Source organism: Notolepis coatsorum (assembly GCF_963971535.1).
Source record: "Notolepis coatsorum genome assembly, chromosome: 16".
In the NCBI taxonomy this organism is placed as follows: Eukaryota; Metazoa; Chordata; class Actinopteri; order Aulopiformes; family Paralepididae; genus Notolepis; species Notolepis coatsorum.
In genome coordinates, this window is record NC_140180.1 from 16,048,032 (window position 1) to 16,068,474 (window position 20,443).

At 43.7% G+C, this 20,443-nt stretch overlaps 1 protein-coding gene across 2 annotated transcripts in view; it reads left to right on the plus strand.

Moving 5' to 3' along the window:
• kdm3b (lysine (K)-specific demethylase 3B) overlaps nt 1-20,100 on the plus strand; it is a 66,928-nt gene extending 46,828 nt beyond the window's left edge. For both annotated transcript variants that reach the window (XM_084332420.1, XM_084332421.1), the window contains 8 exons: nt 580-670; nt 1,643-1,773; nt 5,153-5,272; nt 6,702-6,725; nt 11,000-11,139; nt 12,645-12,821; nt 14,103-14,237; nt 19,891-20,100. In XM_084332420.1, coding sequence (XP_084188546.1) covers nt 580-670; nt 1,643-1,773; nt 5,153-5,272; nt 6,702-6,725; nt 11,000-11,139; nt 12,645-12,821; nt 14,103-14,237; nt 19,891-19,971 — 899 coding nt within the window. In that variant the 3' untranslated portion in view covers nt 19,972-20,100. The remainder of the gene's footprint in view (nt 1-579; nt 671-1,642; nt 1,774-5,152; nt 5,273-6,701; nt 6,726-10,999; nt 11,140-12,644; nt 12,822-14,102; nt 14,238-19,890) is intronic.
• The last annotated feature ends 343 nt before the right edge of the window (nt 20,101-20,443 follow it).

Consider the following 20,443-nt stretch of genomic DNA (forward strand, 5'->3'; position numbering starts at 1 on the left):
TTGATCCAGTTCCGGTTTGTATAATACTAATATACGTCCAATCATGTTGTTTATTGAGTTATGGCAACGGATCGATATGCACGGTGTCTGGATAGAGTCCCGTGAGCGATAGCGAGTGGCCGGACGGAATAGCAGACGCACTAAGCACTTCCGGCCACTTTCGGTTTTGGCAACTCGCCGATCGGCCACCAGGTGGCGGTATTGAAGCGTTGGAGAGTTGAGCGGAGATCTACAGCACCAGTCAAGACTCCGTGGGTGAAATGTGAATACCATGACGAAAATATTGATCTCAATGACGTGGTAATCAGTCATTGGCAGACAACGCATGGCGGAGAATGACGTGGTAATCAGTCATTGGCGGCAGATGGGTTAAAACCGATACCGATAATTTCCGATATTACATTTTAATGCTAATATCGGCCGATAATATCGGACATCCCTAGTTACAAGCGATCTCTGGTGCGGTTCGTTTGAGGTGTGAAAGCGACCCGCGCCGGAAGCAGGAAAAGATGCACATTGTTTCTTCAACGATGTCTCGAGCTGATCTAGTAAAGAACTCCTTGGTTTATTTGTGCGCAGAGCGTCTGAAGGGCAGTGACAACCAGCCCATGGTGTTGAAGCTGAAGGACTGGCCTCCAGGGGAAGACTTTAGGGACATGATGCCCACAAGGTAAGGCACCACAGAGGAATACTTTAGGGACATGATGCCCACAAGGTAAGGCACCACAGAGGAAGACTTTAGGGACATGATGCCCACAAGGTAAGGCACCACAGAGGAATACTTTAGGGACATGATGCCCACAAGGTAAGGCACCACAGAGGAAGACTTTAGGGACATGATGCCCACAAGGTAAGGCACCACAGAGGAAGACTTTAGGGACATGATGCCTACAAGATAAGGCACCACAGAGGAAGACTTTAGGGACATGATGCCCACAAGGTAAGGCACCACAGAGGAATACTTTAGGGACATGATGCCTACAAGGTAAGGCACCACAGGAATACTTTAGGGACATGATGCCCACAAGGTAAGGCACCACAGAGGAAGACTTTAGGGACATGATGCCCACAAGGTAAGGCACCACAGAGGAATACTTTAGGGACATGATGCCTACAAGATAAGGCACCACAGAGGCTAGCTACTACCTGACCCAGTACCAGGATATTTATGAAGGGAGCAGGGGGCATTATGCATTAATGGCCCTATGATGGGCTCCCTGCCTATCTGCACCCGTTTTTGGAAAACCCCATAATTCAATTAAAGGGGCAAAAAATTTGTTGATTTTTTTTGCACATAATCTCACACATTCATTTAGTTTGATGAGTAAATTAGTTTGAATATGGCCACCTGTGACATTGAATCCTTGTGTTGTTAATTTCAGCACCATGTAATGATGTAGATGAAAGAATAGCAATACTTTGTCTTATAGGGACTGCTACCTTATCATTTCAGTGAGCTGTAATTTTACACAACACAAGGATTTAACGGCATTGGTCGTCGGTCGCCTGATGGTGTAAAAAGGTCTTACAAATTTTACTTGCAGAAACCTGCAGCTACCCTGAATCATTGAAAGACAATATATCAGAAATGTCTCATCACCAGTGACATGACCTGACCTCCTGTGTCTTCCTCCGTCCCCAGGTTTGACGATCTGATGAAGAACCTTCCTCTGCCAGAGTACACAAAGAGAGACGGCCGTCTGAACCTGGCCGCCCGGCTGCCCAACTTCTTTGTGCGTCCCGACCTGGGGCCGAAGATGTACAACGCCTACGGTAAGAAAGACTGACGAGACACGCACAGACACACATACACACACATACACACACACAGACACAGCTTATGAACGTTAGGTGAAGTGGGTTGAAGGTTTTCGGCACAATTTGGAAATGCACAAACGCCAACCATTGGTCCTCATTCTCGAAACGGACATACGTGAAAGTTACCAATGAATTCCTTCTTAACCCAGTGACAGAGAGCCCTGGTGGTGTTTGCCGTATTTTTTTATTGGCGATTTGAATTCATATTTCATCAATCGAGCCTCGGGTTAGTGCTGCAGTCTCTCTCTGAGCTCAATTGGGAAGATACCGCCCCCTATCGTCTCTCCCTGTTTAACTGCACCCCATCAGTTCAGATTGATGCAGGGGGAGTGGTTAGTTTCCTCATTTTATTTGTCCCTCAAGGCATCTGAAGGATCGATTGTGCTCACCGGCCCGGGAAAACCAGTGGATTTTGTATTTACAGGACTCAACACTGTAATCAATAAGCGTGATCGATATTTGGAATGGCGATCAGGAATTGGAATAATCTTTTTGGATAACATCTGATCTCAGGTAAGGAATCTATTTTACCAGTCTTAGGATAATCAGACCTGTTTTCACGGAGATATAAGCTTTTTCCCTGTGTGTGTGTGGCTGTGATCGCTGATGAGGAAATGAGAGAATATATTTTTCAGCCCGCCTCTATAGCGTGCATAAGTACACATACCGTATACTATCGATAATCTAGCCTTTATTTGAAAACGATTAATAAATAGGCTGAAAAATTACAACGTTTTTGTGTATTTGTGAATATTCCAGTAAATGCTTTATCACGGAATCTTTATATTTTCCTTGAAAACGAGGGCTTTTCAAAATGCTATAAAACGGAAAAATGAACTGATAAAAAAAAAATCCGTTTCAACAATGTTGACTGCAAACAAGTCATTGATAAACAACAGGCAGATTAGACACATAGCCATAATTTAAAACATAAATTAGGCGTTTTTAACGCTAACATTGAAGTGGATGATGGCATTCAACAGGGTAAAAAGGTAAACAAGGCCGGCAGTGATAGTGTTAAAGGAAAACTCCAACATTTTGGGAAATTTGCTTATTTAACATCTTCCCTGGAGTTAGACAAGAAGATACATACCTTTTGTCTCTGTGCATACATTAGGCTTAGGGAACGCCCGCACCGTTAGCGTAGCTTAGCTTCATCACTGGAAGTGGGTCAGACTTTTACCCTGAAGTTCCCTACAGTCACGAAATACACTCCAAATACAACTACAAAACGTTCCTGTAAACATGTTGTGACCTGTGTATTTACCACATGGAGAAGCATATAAGCATACATTTAATTGTGGGAAAAAACAGCCCCCGGCTGTCTTCCTCTGGACTTCTCGCGTGGGTCTGAATGTGCTGCATGATGGACAAGGAGACGAGTGACGTCACTTTAATTTAGCAGAGGGAAAATTAAATGTAGGTCTATTCCTTGAACTGAAGAACCTGCCACTAATTCAACTGCATAGCATGATGGCAGAGAGTCCAGAACCAACCCGGCTGCAGAGAGTGATTTACACTGAGCAATCTGAAAAGCCCTGATTGGGAGGATTTTGGTAAAACTTGTGGAACCTCAAGACAGTCGTATGCGAGCTGCTTTTATTTTTTTTTTAAATGCTAACGCTAGCATCAATAATGTAAGTAGCCAGGGCGGCTAGGTGGTGTAGTGGGCAAGGCGCTCGCCACCAATGCAGGAGACGCTGGGTTCGAGCCCAGCTCTCCGCATTGCTATCAGCTTGGCTGGTCGTTCATACTAACGCAATTGGCAGTATTAGGGGGTGGGAAGCTGATGGGTGGGGATCGGACGTTGTGGACAGCGACTCCTACAGGTCGGTTGGTGCGCCTGCGCAGCAGAATCAGGAAGCGACGGGGGCGACGTGCCCTCCAAACGCAGACCCCCGACGCTGAGAGATCGCACTGTGCAGGTGAAAAAATGCAACGGCTGCTTCCTCGAGTACCAGAGGGGACACGTGATGTAAGGCTTAGTCCACATTGCAGCCGGCTTGTGGGAGGCATGGCCTAACGGCGTTCGAGACAGGGGAGGGTAGAATTGGACGATACGAAATTGGGATGGGAGAAAAATAGAAAATAGGAGAAAAAGTAGATAAAAAACGTTTCAGTTTTTTTTGGATAGCACTTTCTTGTAAATCATCCCTCAGGGTAAAACTTCTAGATATTGAATAGAGACCGAATCGTCATGCATGTCCCCAATGGTTTGATTACTATTTCCTGTTTCATGTCAAGGAAGATATTATTGTTCCAGGTTTATCACACCTTGTGCGGCGGCACGTTGCTGTGTATGAATGTCCGTTCCATATTCCGTAAGCTTTCATTAATTTGATCTCTCTCTCTGAGAGGCGGCCCGTTCTCAATCCAGCATAATGCCCGTTCTCAATCTGGACATAATGCGCAATAATAGATATTGAAATGGTTTCAACCTAATGTGTTTTCTTTTTTAGAAGGAATAGTCAAATGTCATTTATGGCCACTGCAGTATGCATTAGGGGTGTAACTGTACACAAAAACCACGGTACGGTACGTACCTCGGTTTTGAAGTCAAGGTTCGGTACGGGTTTTCGGTACAGCGGGGGGAAAGTTTGGCTTTCCATGTTCCACTCAGGGGTGATGTAGTGTGCAGTAACTAATTGTACTTGTAGGGCTGTCAAAGAATATTCTATATTGAAATTAATAATCGACTTGTAAACAAATAAAAAAAAAAAAAATTATATTGGATTGTGAATCTTTTTTGTGGTTAACATAATAATAATAAATAATAATGGATTGGATTTATATAGCGCTCTTCTCTGACTCAGAGCGCTTCACAGAGTCCATTATTTGTTCATACACAGTCATACCGGTGGTGGTAAGCTACAATTGCTGCCCTGAGGCAGACTCACGGAAGCGTGGCGAATAATCATCGCCTACGGCCCCTCCGACCACCACCAACATTCATTCACATGCATACACATTCATAAGAGGCAAGTAGGTTAAGTGTCTTGCCCAAGGACACAACGGCAATGGGATGGACATGGGCTTGAGCGGGATTCGAACCACCAACCCTTCGATCATTGGACGCCCCGCTCTACCCATGAGCCATAGCCGCCCCACCGTTGTATTCGTTCGGTACACTACACAGCCGTTCGGTACGGTACACACTGAGACGGTTCGGTACGGATACGTGTACCTTTACACCCCTAGTATGCACACACATCACACATAAGGAGGGGGACCATGGATTTAACGCAAAATAATCCAATGACTCCTCTCCCTCCCTCTGTCCCTCCCTTCCTTCCTCTCTTCTCTCTCCCCCCCCCCCCTCCCTTCTGTCCCTCAGGTCTGATCTCCACAGAAGACCGGAAGGTGGGCACCACTAACCTCCATCTGGACGTGTCCGATGCCGTCAACGTTATGGTGTACGTGGGCATCCCTCAAGAAGAGGGGAACCACGAGCAGGGTGAGTTAGAATTTCGAAGCAGCAAAAAAATAAATAAATGTAATCGCTAGCCAAAACTAGATTAGCATTGCAGCATAGACATCCCCAGACGTAACCCAGTGTCGACGCATTCTCATAGTTAGTGGGGGCTTAGCGCAATTGCCATTCCTTTAAGTGTTAGCAATGTGGCTCTTTAAAAATAGGCTAGTTAGCAAAACATATACTCCTGTAAGTTGTCACTTTACCTCCCTCCCCACATGCACGGCAAAAAGGGAAAGGAAAGCTTCATTTTGCCATAAGCTGGAAAAGAAGAGGCCACAGTGCAATTTCCCCCCTAAAATTACGACGACACCTGAGAGGTCTATTGGCCGGAATCTGGCAGAATTATGACATCTGTTTACATCATTATGTTGAAGCCAAGGTTGATTTGCCTTGATGGTACAAGATTATGTGTAATCAACTCAGCAATTTAGCAGTCTGGGGTTTTTAATGCACAACGAACAACTCCACACGTTTGTTAACTACGCACAATCTAGTTATTAAATACGGATACAGTGATTTTGAGAGTCGACGCAGTATAACAAAATAAATCAAGTTGTGTACTTGTGATACTCAAGTGTGTTATTTTCTTACACCCCTGTGAGAGACACACACACACGCGCACACGCACTTATTCACTTTTATGTCCACCATTAATATTCACCGGTTGCCTGGCCAACATGTCCGTTAGATCCTCGTAAATACTGACCAAAGGCACCGCTTTGCCTCATAGTACACACACACAGTGATTGTGCTATATTTTCCATGCCAGACTATGGGGCCGTTACGTTTATAAAAGACCTTTCTAAACAACGTCTTGTTTTGATGGATCACTCCTCCAGGCCCACGCTTCTCCATACATACATATATACTAGGGATGTTCGATATTGGCTTTTTTACCGATATCCGTTATACCGATATTGTCCAACTCTTAATTTCCGATACCGATATCAACCGATACCAATATATGCGGGGTTTCCCCACCCCAAAAACACAACATTATGCATACTTTTCACAATAAATAAAATAAGAATTTGTTCTTACGTACTTGCTTGCCTGGGTAAATAAAGGTTAAATACATGTAAACGATTTTTTTTTCTTTTTTTGAAAACCGATACCGATCATTTCCGATATTACATTTTACTGCCAATGGGGAATGCTAATGCTAATGGGGAAAAGTATGTATAGATTAGGGATGTCTGATATTATCGGCCGATAATATCGGACATCCCTAATATATACATACTTTTCCCCACCCTCACTAGAGTAGCTGCCGCTTCTGCCGGAGCTACTGGGGATGCTAATGAATGAACTGAAAGTACCCAGGGCCTCTGTGGCTTGGACAGGGGGGTCTCAGAAAGCCCTTCAGTGGGTCTCTGGTGTTGACTGTGGCAACATTTCTCATTCACAGAACCCGAAATCGCTGGACGCAAAGGTCGGTAGACTTTCACTTGTATCACCTGTGTAGCATGCCCTCCTTGACTAACTCCCCCCTCCATCCCCTACATTATCATCTGTGTAATGGGGGCCAGAGCACTGGAGTTTATCCATTTAGTCTTCTCTGGAGCCTGTTTTTGCAGTTCTGTGTTGAACCAACCCTTATTAACCACTCGAATGAACGCCTGATGGTGTCAAAATCCCTTTCCCATTTTGGAAACCCTTTTTCTCTCTATCTTTCTCTCTCTCTCCCTCTCTGTGTAGAACTTGGGGTTTGGTCAAAATATTAACTTTGCAACTCATGTCAAATGCAGGAAGAGAATTTGATTCTATGTTCATAAAAGACCAATTGTAATAGAATCCCATTCTATTCCTAGAATTGACTGAATTGAATAAGGTTTAGTTTTCCACCCTCCCTCCAGTAGTTTCTCCACTAGTTGTTGTTGTTGGTCTTGGCATGAATAGTGCTCTGGTCCTTACTTAAAGGAAAAGTCCACCCTAAAACACTGTTAAGAACGAGTAGTTATTTTTAAATTTTTTAACCGTTTTGTATTCCCTGATACCGTGCTAGCGAAAAAAAAAACTCGTACCTGATGTGGCAACATCGCAACTTTGGCTAATGGAAGAGGTTGATGGTGGAACATTTTTCGGCTGAGAGCTTTCCATCTAAAACTCGCAACAGTGAATGGGTTTTGTGTCGGGGCCCCACTTTATCAAAGAGAGAGCGGCCCTTTCTAAAACTGACCATGTCACATCTGCCTGCAACAAACACACAGGGGGAAATCCATCATAAAACGGGATGGGCGTAGATTTTTTTTATATTCAAAACTATTGAAAATAGTTGATACGAATATCATTTTTGTCTCAAAAAATATATTTTCCCTTGATTTTACCGCCACCTACACTCTGTATTGAGACAGGACCCCTAGTAACTGTTACACCGCTGAACGGCATGCTGGGTACAGCTACCTAGCCAGGTAGCGTGTAACTGTTCCGCAACAGTAAGTGACTTCCGGGGTAGGCCTGATTGGCCCCGACAGGCACGTGACGCGGCAAACTCAGGACGCGCAACGAGGCTGCTGAGAGCTGTCGCGCGGAAATAGGCTGTCTATTGCCATTCTCTAACACAAACTCTAACCTTAACCAGCTCCTTAACAGCGCCTAAACTTAACCGTTCTAACCTTAACCAACTCCGAAACAATGCCTAACCTTAACCTTAACCTTAACCATGCCTAACCTTAACCATAGAAAGAATATTGCCATTCTCTAACACAAACTCTAACCTTAACCAGCTCCTTAACAGCGCCTAAACTTAACCGTTCTAACCTTAACCAACTCTGAAACAATGCCTAACCTTAACCTTAACCTTAACCATGCCTAACCTTAACCGGCGAAAGAATACACGTTAAAAAAAAAAATCACGTTAAAAAAAATAAATTCAATGGGATTCGAACTCGTCAACAACGGACCGCAGGATCGCAGGACCGCTGCTCTGCCAGGTGAGCTGAAGCGCCGAATGAAAGTCATAGCGTATTTGGACGGTTACATCATTCCGCAAGCTCTGCCGCTCCGCTCCGCGGAGCGTGCCGCGCGGCAGAGAAAGTTGCGCGTCACGTGCCTGTCGGGGCCAATCAGGCCTACCCCAGAAGTCACTTACTGTTGCGGATAAGCTATAAGCAGCCAGGTAGCACAACAGTCTGTTAACAGCTGGGGGAACAGAAAACAAGGATGAAGAAAGAGACTGAGATTTTCGATTAGTATTCGAATAGTTCCCAGTGACTTATCGAATAGCAATTTTGTGGGTTTTGTCCAACCCTACATAACACAGACTTATCAATTCCCCAGCAAAAGTAGCCTCAACCGCCCACAATGCAGCTAGTGATCGATTAAGATAAGATATTCCTTTATTGATCCCCTTCAGGAATAAAGAGAGCACTAGTTGATAGACTATATAGAGCACCGTTGGATCAAAGGCATCTCTGGAAGTTGTGTATCTATTGTGTGTTATTCCAGCGTGCGTAGGAGGACGCACAAAAGAACTCCTTACAACTGTCGAACTGAAAGTGAAACTTAACACGGGTGGGATATAAACAATGCGGAGAGCACAGAAAATTGTACAAATGTACTTTGCAAAGGTTGTATGAAGTATGAAATGTATCGACCTTGTCGATTTATCGAACAATAGAAAATTAGTAGACAAACTGTCTGATACCTTTTTACGTCAACGTTAGCTAGCTGTTAGCTTGCCTAGCTAACTGTTAGCTCGCCTAGCTAACAAGTGACACGAGTAAAAATGCTGGTATTTTGATAAACGCCGCATCTGGGTGGGTTGGTCTGCGCTGGAAATGTAGTTATTCACTAAGCAGAGGTAGACGCTGGAATGTGTTCAGCATCGATCATTTCTAAACCGTGTAAAAGTGGATTTTTTCCTTTTCTAATGGGAGACAACTATGGATGAAGGGCATCTAGTGTTCCCTTGCAGGCTCTCTCTCACCAGCTGCAGGAACTGTAGTCATACTTGTCCATTCAGTGGCCTATCTTGTGGAGAGGTGAGACGTAACCCATCTAAGACACTTTGTGTGAATTTAAACTTTTTTTAATTATGCTTTTTAGACCAATTCCATTTCTACAAGACCTTTTCCTGTTGCTATTCTGTTGCTAGGGAAACGGCTTGACTCCTGTTTATTGCCCGTCAGCCGTTGTCTTAGCAAACATTGCAACAGGAAACAAGCGTGGGCTGATTTATAATGTTTGTTTAGTTAGAAAAGGTTTCAGGTAGTTTCGATTAGGGATGTCCCGATCACGTTTTTTTGCTCCCGATCCGATCATGTGATTTTGAGTATCTACCGATACCGATATTTCCCGATCCAATCAAAAACAAATTTAACTTTTTTTTTTTATTCAACAAACATGAGGCCTGAGGCCTTAGCTTTGGTTTTAAATTGCATATCATCATTAATTTATTTATTGTCACACAGAGCAGAAGAATTTTGCCAAAACAAACCAATAGTATCCAGCTGCAGAACGGCAGGCCAGCCACACTCTCGGACCCAAACGCATTTCCTTTGATTTAATTATACATCAAATGATTTATGAAGTTAACTTTTCACCTGGATAACGTCAACATTCAGGGTGAATGTAATGTGAGAAATTGGGATAAAAAAATTAAAATAAATTGGGTCTGAGTGTGGCTGGTCTATTCATTTTGATTTATGCCAAATTAAACCAAGGTCACCAAAGTTGGTCTAGTGCTTCAATAATGCACAGCACCATTCACAATCTGATGGCCCTGGGCCTATTCTGGATGTTATGACAACGTGTTATTAACGTAGAGGCAGACCAAAAACCTTCTATTAGAGCTAAAAGGAACCGGGGTCAGAATTCAACCCTTTCGGTCCCAGTACTTCCCGCGTCTGGGTCTAATAACTCTTAGGTCCATTCAGAATCGCATGTTGCATATTCCTGGGTCTGTGCCGGCTCAGGGTCTCGTGTTTCCAAAAACAAGTGGCTCCGCTTCATGGTCCGGGTAGGAAATCACAGTGTATCTTGGGTCAGGGTACAACTTTTTTGGAAAAACATTTTTAACATGAACATGATGCCCGTGTACGTGTGCCACACAATGCGTGTGGTCAAGGAGACCGTGTACGTGTGCCACACGATGCGTGTAGTCAAGGAGACCGTGTACGTGTGTCACACGATGCGTGTAGTCAAGGAGACCGTGTACGTGTGCCACACGATGCGTGTAGTCAAGGAGACTGTGTACGTGTGTCACACGATGCGTGTAGTCAAGGAGACCGTGTACGTGTGTCACACGATGCGTGTAGTCAAGGAGACCGTGTACGTGTGCCACACGATGCATGTAGTCAAGGAGACTGTGTACGTGTGTCACACGATGCGTGTAGTCAAGGAGACTGTGTACGTGTGTCACACGATGCGTGTAGTCAAGGAGACTGTGTACGTGTGCCACACGATGCGTGTAGTCAAGGAGACTGTGTACGTGTGTCACACGATGCGTGTAGTCAAGGAGACTGTGTACGTGTGCCACACGATGCGTGTAGTCAAGGAGACCGTGTACGTGTGTCACACGATGCGTGTAGTCAAGGAGACCGTGTACGTGTGCCACACGATGCGTGTAGTCAAGGAGACCGTGTACGTGTGCCACACGATGCGTCCACTAAGCAGAGACGGTCTCGCAGTATCCTTGGCAGTAAGTGATGGTGGTGGTTATGCTAGTAGGCCCCTTCTATATGTGTCTTGTGTTTGGTCCACCAGAGGTGATGACTACCATCGAGGAGGGCGACGTAGACGAGATGACGAAGAGGAGGGTATACGACGCCAAGGAGAAACCCGGAGCGCTTTGGCACATCTACGCCGCCAAGGACGCCGAGAAGATCAGGGAGCTGCTCCGCAAGGTCGGCCTCCTGTTTTTCAGATGAGCTTTGATCCCCGCAGGCCACCGTACCCTCGGCTGCCTTCAGTGCACTTTAGCCTCGTCATAGTCGAACACATTTTATTCAACCTTTTATTTTTATTTAAAGGTTAAATAAAGGTTGAATAAAATGTCCCCTCATTTACAATGACGTTGAGTATACAACTAAGAGAGATGGAGTAACACACAGATAAAACAAATGATAAAAACAAGTAATCGGCACGATAAAATCAAGTTAAAGGGGAACTATTTTACTATTTCTTTCACTATTTGGGCACTTTTACACTTCCTGTGAGTCTATGGAACACCTCTGTAATTTTTTTTTTTTTTTAATTCATTGTTTTGTATTTCTAATCAAGTCCTCAAAAACAGCATTTTTCTACCTCAAGATCTTAAGACGTTTTAAGCCTGGGCACCTAAACCATGTGGGGCCTGATGCTACACTGCCACATTATTATGCAGCTGAGTCTCTCTGACATCACAGATCAGCACATTTTCAGATGACTCAGTTCAGTGAGGGTGAATATTGTGAGAGGAGAATTGGAAGAATGCGCCAATATGAGAATTAGAGATATAGATCATATTAATATAAGTCCACATAGCTATGAAACAATGCTAAACACTGAAAAAGGCCATTTATAAGATAGTTCCCCTTTAAAATAAGATGGAAACAGGAAAAAAGCAGACTAAAGGCAATTACAAAATGACATACAATGGTTATTAATTAAAGCTATACATTGTCCAATCGTTGGAAGAGTATCAAACTTTAAAGTGCATAGAAGGGGCGTTCCAAGAGTATAGAGTGCTAAAAGGGGGAAGGCAGTTTTTCCAAAATTAGAACAAGCTCTGGGAACCTTAAGCAATGAGCAAATCACCTGAACGAGTTTGATAGAATCGAGAATTCCAATCCAACATTGTTGTAATATAAGGGGGGTTGCTTATCAACGAGAGCTTTGAAAATGAACAAATACCAATGTTTATTACACCTCTCTGCAAGAGAGGCCCAATACATATGTATTGTGTTGAGGCATTTGGCAAATGATAAAGCGCCTGGGGCATTGTGTGCTTCAGAGATGGCGTTGTACCATGACGTCGAAAATAGGTTTAATTTGATGTTTTACTGCATAGTATAATGATGACTTGAGGGTTCTCTCTTCCATGAAATGCAAAAAAATGATGCCTCAGTTATATTGATGGAGTAAAGTTAGAGTGGTTATTTACACTACCTACTTTTGTATTTTGTTGCTGTATCTTTGTGCATTTTCTGGGTATAATCTCACTTATACAAACTGTATGTGTGCTGACCTTCTATTCTGACCTAGTGCTCTGCTAGTTATCTATTGTGCCCACCTGTGTGTGTGTGTGTGTGTGTGTACTTGTAATCAAGTGGTCTTAGAAGCCCATGGTGGCTGAAATAGAATAGATCTATTAAAAGATATATATATATATTTATGTTTTAATAAAATGTTCTGTTCTCATCTGGGTCAGGTGGGAGAGGAGCAGGGCCAGGAGAACCCTCCGGATCATGACCCGATCCACGACCAGAGCTGGTACCTGGACCAGGTGCTGCGCCGGAGGCTCTACGAGGAGTTCGGGGTCCAGGGCTGGGCCATCCTACAGTTCCTGGGAGACGCCGTCTTCATCCCCGCCGGGGCTCCACACCAGGTCAGTGGCCTTGTTTTAGGAGAATGATTGACCACACGACATCAGCACTAGGACGCCCCCCTCATAGAAGGCTAGTGCAGGGCTGGACACGGTAACCGCAGGGTGAGTCGAGGCTTGATGCTGATCACCCCCCCCCCCCCCCCCCCCCCCCCCCCCCAAGGTGCACAAAGAAATTCAGGAGCACAGTTCGTACCGATAACTTTTTTTCAGTACGGTTGGGTATTGTTTGGATTTTATTGATTCCAGTTCTGCTTATCGAATCCGGTTCTTATCAGATCTCTGTTCCGATTCTAGTGTTTTTGGTGGGGGAGAAAATTAAATATCAACCAAAAATATTCTACTTTTTAATTCATTAGACTATAGTCTGTAAATAGTAGTATAGTATATATATAGTTACACTTGAATGTCTGGCATAGCCATATATAAGCGCTAATTTTGCTGCACGTCGAAAATGGTGATTGGTTGATGAAAACGTTTTGTCATATTGGAGGAGGTGCTTCCTTTCTTGCACAACATACTCTTGCTGCAGGTATTGCGTTTGGCTGTATTACATATTTTTTACGAAGCTCACCAAACGTTCAAGCGTCAGCCGCCTTTAGCCTCCGGCCGCTGTTAGCCATGGTCCAGCGAAAGTAAACAAGAGCCTCTGTTTGCACGCTTTGCTGACGCAACCACGTAGCCTGCATTTTCTTTGCCCAATGCAGCCACTGACCTATATCCAGTGGGGCGGGGGGGAAAGATCTTTGAACTGTCGGCGTGCAGGACGTAATCTTTACTCAGACATGTGCTCGTAAATCATTTCTCCGGTCCGCTCACGTCTATTTTTAGCACTCTCACTGTGGAGCTCTGTGAGCTGGAGCTTTTGAACCGATGATTGAGTGGGTGTGGGTTGACATGCGTCTGTTTTCAAGATGCATAAGCAGAGACGGACTGGGTTTCTATAACAGTGGCTTATGGCCATAATATGTTTACTAGCTAGCTATTCATGTCCTTTGGCTGTCACCTGTCCCTTTTTCATGCAGAATGTCAGGGTACTAGGGAATCAATTCACATTCAATTCTATCAATTCAGATATTGCAATTTACTTGCTGATGGAACTTATATTCTCATTTACATGTCTATTGGTTGGATAATACAACCTTTTCATGCCCAACGTTTCTCCAATATTTGAGTTTGAAAGAAATGTCACTTCCTGAATTGAAAAGGTAATCGATTCCAACCCTGTGTCTCCATCTCATTCGTTAACCTTTGACCTTTGTTTTTGTTTGTTCCGGTCCGCAGGTGCACAACCTGTACAGTTGTATCAAGGTAGCAGAGGACTTTGTATCCCCAGAGCATGTGAGGCACTGTTTCAGACTGACGCAGGAGTTCAGACACCTCTCCACCACTCACTCCAACCACGAGGACAAGCTACAGGTCAGTCAGGGTTTCATTGACCTATCTCCAAACCCTGCCCCTATTTTTTTTTTTTTTTTTTTTTATAAAAAAAATTGAAACAGTTGTGATTGGAGGATCAAGAAAATATTTCACATTTTAACTCATTGACGGCCACCAGCTATCGCCATCTGCGCTGTTTGGCGCCAGCGTTAATGACCATTTTAGCGATGTTTGCAGACCCATCGTGTATTCTGTATTATAGCTATGGAGACAATAGTATGGCTAATTTTACAGGCATTGTTCATAGTCCATTACTGACTAATTAGTTCATTTCTACACACTGTACTTTGTTACACGCTAAACATCGCCCCATTTCCAAAATAATCCAGTCTTTCCATAGATTGCGAGATATGACACATTATATGCAATAAGCCCAAATCGTTCTGGTTGCTCGCCTGAAGCCCCAAATAGTCCCAAATCAAAGGTATATACCATGTACAGTACATATGTGTCTTCACAAAATCATCAAGGGGGGGGATGTCGTTTCAACTAGAAACTGCAATCGTGTTTGTCGAGCATGTTTTATGTCCGGTAAAACACAACTGTGACCGTTACAAAAACATGTTTCAGGTTCGGTAAAATAGACATAGAATATAACTTACCTTAGCCAGAAGGTATTCCAAAAAGAATAATTCCAAGTGATCGCATCGCCATCGCGATTACCAGTGTATGTCTATACTCGTTTATATGGGAAATACGCTTCAGGCAACAATATTTTGAGGCGATCCCTGTGTCGCTCTGTTCAGGCAGGAGGAGGAGCCATTGCACAAAAAAACGTGTATCCACACCAAGCCATTCCAGTTCAAATGTAGGCGTTACTGCCACCTGGTGAGATTCGATTGTCATTGCAATTCCAACGTAGGTAGATTAATCATAGACACCTAGATGGCTCCGGCTGACTGTATAGAACAGGGATCAAAGGAAAAGATCAAAGGATCAAACCCTGAGTATACTCTGATTTTGGCGCTCAACGCATGGCGAGATAACCCGACTATACTCTGGTATGGCCGTGAAATAGTTAAGAGACTTATTTACTTACTTAGAGAGTTTTTTTTGGGTGGGGGGTATTGAAAGCATTAAATTAGCAATGCAATGGGGGCATGACGTATGTCACTGATTTAAAAGTCCCAAGGTTCTCCCATAGCAATTCCTTTTGCTTGCATTGCTAACAAACGCTAAATCATTCTGCTTCTAATATCTCAAAAACCAAAACCTTGGACCAAGTGCTCATTGGATAGAACTGGACCCATGGTTTGTGACAAATCGGATACACTTTTTTCTTTTCTTTTTTTGTGATACATTTTTTTATTTTTTTTTAATACATGAAACACAATACAGTAATGACAACAATAAACAGGACTTCACAGGACATAGTAACAACAACAATAACGACAACGGAAATAACCAAAACAATAAAACGGAACATAAAAATTTAATTGTGTTACCACAGACACCACAAAAGACATTTCCTCCCCCACTCTCACCCCCCGACAACGGAAATAACCAAAACAATAAAACGGAACATACAAATTTTATTGTGTTACCATAGACACCACAAAAGACATTTCCTCCCCCACTCCCACCCCAGGACCCCCCAGGATCAGCACCCCGATTCCGCTTTGCCGCTAAATCATGGCCTTCACTCTTTCAGCCGCCGAGACCCACAATTCAATATTGGATTGCCCAATCCCCACCACCCGGGCAGTAGAAATCTCCATATATATGACATCCAAAAAAGTTTATGACCATTGATCATTGTGAGTTTCTTAGGTTGCTTCCACCTCATGGCTATTAATTTCTTGGCTGCTGTAATGCCTGTATGATAAATATTTTTGCTGTATGGAGGCCGGTAGTAATGTTATATCATTTATGAGTAGTGTTGTTGCCGTGATTTTTTTTCACACACATCCGTGACCCACTCAAAATGCCCCCGCGACCCACTTTTGGGTCGCGACCCACCAGTTGAGAAACACTGCTTTAGACTATAGTCTGTAAATAGTGAACAGTGACATGATTACGGTATCATTTTATCTTAACTTAGCCTTTAGTTTTTGTCATCTATTTCTAATTATGACAGGAATATATCAAAGGATGCTTATTCAATGAATTAATATTGCTGTGGGTGATGATGCATTTTGCTTAGCTATTACCTCAGGAAGGAGACAACTGTTGCCAAGGAATTTAAGCCGTTCACCTTAAATCACTGCTCAGTGACATTCATCCACCTAAGATAAGATACTTCTTTATTGATCCCCTTGGGGAAATGCAGGAGTCATAGCAGCATGGGGGAGGGGGGGAGGGAAGGTGCAGGTATGGCCAGAGTAATGGTAGAATACATAAATATAGGCAATACGTAGAAAAAATAAGCAGTGTAAACTATATAATTAACTATGAATATAAGCACATGAGCAAATAAGCAGTGTAATCAAATGTGCAGATGAGGGTCTGTATGCCCTATCAGTTATATTATAGGATACAATAAATATGGTCAATAACTAGAATCAAATATCAAATATCATCCCAGTCAAACTCTGGGTCTAATTCCGGGATGTCCCCTCGCCAGATTATATCTAATGTTACGTTTTTATATGTGGATTTGATCAATAGTGTGTAAAAAATCGGAGACAAATCCTCTCGAGGTTGTCCCGTCTCTAATAAGTTTAACAAAAGGGTGTGGATGTAATGCTTGGGCCCACGGAACCCCATGCGCCTTAAGCGCCGCTCTTAGTTGTAAGTAGAGGAATAAAGACACGCCAGGGATATCATAAAAATCGCTTAGGTCCTGAAACACGTGAAGACCGGTTTTATCATATATATCCCCCAGAGTGTGAACTCCCTTCCTTTCCCATTGAGGAATGTTAACGGGTTTATGCCAAACAAGTACCGTAGTTGTTGGTTATGAAATATTGGAGAGTCGAGGTACCATGGGCACTTGACGGCACAAGACCTCTGTACATTGCGCCCAGTTTGAATCACATGGGATATGATGGGGCCAGGGGTGTTGGAGTATACTACATCTTGTAATCTTTGCGGTAAGACTGCTGCTATCTGCCACACCCACGTTACAGTCCGGCTACTAGCTAGCAACACCCACGTTACAGCCCGGCTACTAGCTAGCAACACCCACGTTACAGCCCGGCTACTAGCTAGCAACACCCACGTTACAGCCCGGCTACTAGCTAGCAACACCCACGTTACAGCCAGGCTACTGCTAGCAACACCCACGTTACAGCCCGGCTACTAGCTAGCAACACCCACGTTACAGCCCGGCTACTAGCTAGCAACACCCACGTTACAGCCCGGCTACTAGCTAGCAACACCCACGTTACAGCCCGGCTACTAGCTAGCAACACCCACGTTACAGCCCGGCTACTAGCTAGCAACACCCACGTTACAGCCCGGCTACTAGCTAGCAACACCCACGTTACAGCCCGGCTACTAGCTAGCAACACCCACGTTACAGCCAGGCTACTAGCTAGCAACACCCACGTTACAGCCAGGCTACTAGCTAGCAACACCCACGTTACAGCCCGGCTACTAGCTAGCAACACCCACGTTACAGCCAGGCTACTGCTAGCAACACCCACGTTACAGCCCGGCTACTGCTAGCAACACCCACGTTACAGCCCGGCTACTAGCTAGCAACACCCACGTTACAGCCCGGCTACTAGCTAGCAACATCCATGTTACAGCGCGGCTACTAGTAGGGCTAGCTAGCTAGCTAGCTAGCTAGCTTGTAGGGTTGTGTCGATGGTCATTCAAGCAGAGGCCTGTGCCATTAAATAGGCTTTGCATTAAACGTGATATTAATTAATATTCAGGCGCCTTGCTCAGCTCTCACTGTAGCCCATGTCTGTATCTCTGTTCCTCCTCTCTGCTTGATGCTGAGCACAGCGAGCTACAGACTGGGGCTGCGTGAGTTCAACAAAGTAGCCTTCTGCACGGCTGCACCACGCCTGTGGAACAGCCTCCCCATCCAGCTGAGGGCACCACAGAGCCTGGACTCTTTTAAAGCAGGCCTGAAAACCTACCTGTTCAAAAAGGCCTTTGACTGTTAGCTTTTTATTTAAATTTTATTGCGCTTTGTTTTTAAATTGTCTGTTTATACTATGTTTTTAATTAACTATGTTCTATTTTTATTCTGTATTTTATTTTATTTTGTTTTACTAATAACTATTTTATTCTATTTTTTTTAACTGTTTTAACCATGTAGTGTAGCACTTTGGGATCCCAGCGAACAAAAAGTGCATTACAAATCCAATCTATTATTATTATTATTATTAACAGAACTGATCAGATCATTATGGACACAAACTCACTACAGGAGTTCTATCACCATTATGAATAAAAGGATGTCTGTCATCTTATCAATAGTGATGTTCTTTCACCAGAAATGAGTGCGCCACCGTGAAAATGGCACTGACACCATTGCATTCATATTTATAATAGTTTAACAATCTCAACATAAAATAACCTAATATGTTGATTCATAATAATAAGATAAAACACTAGAGCATTTATAATGCCATGATAAAAGCACATAGACCCATTCTATTTGATTTAGGTTTGACAGTTTTGGACTTTAGACTTTCATTCCATCGGGCGCTCTAATGCTGTTGCAATGGAGTGGATGTCTCTACCTCACCATCTCTCTCACCACCTCCAGCCCAAGTCGCTCTTGTGGTTGCAATGTTTTTACAATCCAGTCAGACCATGCAAACAAGTATTTCCTGTGCTACAATAATAAATTGTATTTAATAGAGCGAGAGAGAGATCTCGGGATGACCTGAATATGGAGCTAACGTTAACTAGCTGCATTAATGTTAATTGCAGGTGCAGTACTGACGTTAGTGTTACCAAGACAGGAGGGTAATGGCCGACTGTGTGGCATTTTGGACTCTTACCATGACTCACCTGACATCACAGCAGCTTTACGAAACTCTTGTCGTTATTAGATATACTGTTTGAACATTTACATTTTAAGTTTGCTTGCGTTTTCATTTTGCTGATGAATGCCCACTGGAATCAAGCCAAAGCATTCACTTTTAATGGGCTTAGAGCGATTTTAAACAATCTTAGTGCTTCTGAATATTTTTTTTGTATTTGATTAGAAGGTGCTGTGAGTGGTATTTCTTTTGTTGAAATAAGTGGTCTACATAATAAAATAATAGCCCTACATTCCGACAGCCCTCACTGATATAGAGTGTCTGGTCAGTAAGATGGGTCTCCCAGTCCCTCCACTCTGCAATAAACACTAAATAAATGTTATGTTATCCCGGGCGTTCCCACTTTATCCAATCAGGAGAGAGAACTCCATGCACTGCAAAAATGGTCTGACGAGAAATAATTTTAAGCAAATACTATGTGCTTGAAACAAGTCAAATAATCGGCCAGTGCAGTAAGCAAATTTGACTTGCCAAGATATCTTGAAATAAGTAAAAAGAAATTATCTCTCCTGATTGGATAAAGTAGGAATGGGATACAGAATATAAATTTGTAGAGCTACTTAACACTTATTTTAACTAAATAATACAACTTAATGGTGACACTGCTAAATGCAGTCAGCGGGCCATGTTTCTATGTCCGTCTGTGTTCTAATGGATGTTTCCCCCTGTGCCCCCCCCCCCCCCAGGTGAAGAACATCATCTATCACGCCGTGAAGGATGCAGTCGGGACACTGAGAGCCCACGAACCCAAGCAGGCGCGGCCTTAAGTGGCCTTTGCTTACCACTGTCCCAAGACCACCAGACTCCCAAGACCACTCCGCCACATACACACACATTACATAACTACACACACATACGAGCTGCAGTGATAGAGTATAGGTTTTGCAGGGCAGTGAAGGGGGGGTCGGGTTGGGTTGGGGGGGGGGTGGCTGCTGCTCACACACCTCCTTATTTAGGGGATGGGGGAATGGGGGGAGGGTAGTCGGGTAGTCGATGCTTTTGATGAAGGGAATAACTTCATCGCTGTTACAATACGTACACACAATACGCTCAAACACGTCTTAGTTGTTTTCCAATTCACTTTTGATTAACTCTGTATTTAAGGTCAGTGTGTTTGTTCCGTTGATTTCGTATGTAAGACTGCGAGGCCGGGGGGAGGCGGGCGGGCGGGCGGGGCTGCGAGGTAGAAGCTGACGTGCCTTTGAAGCGAGGAGGTTCAGCGACTGTGTTCTTGACAGA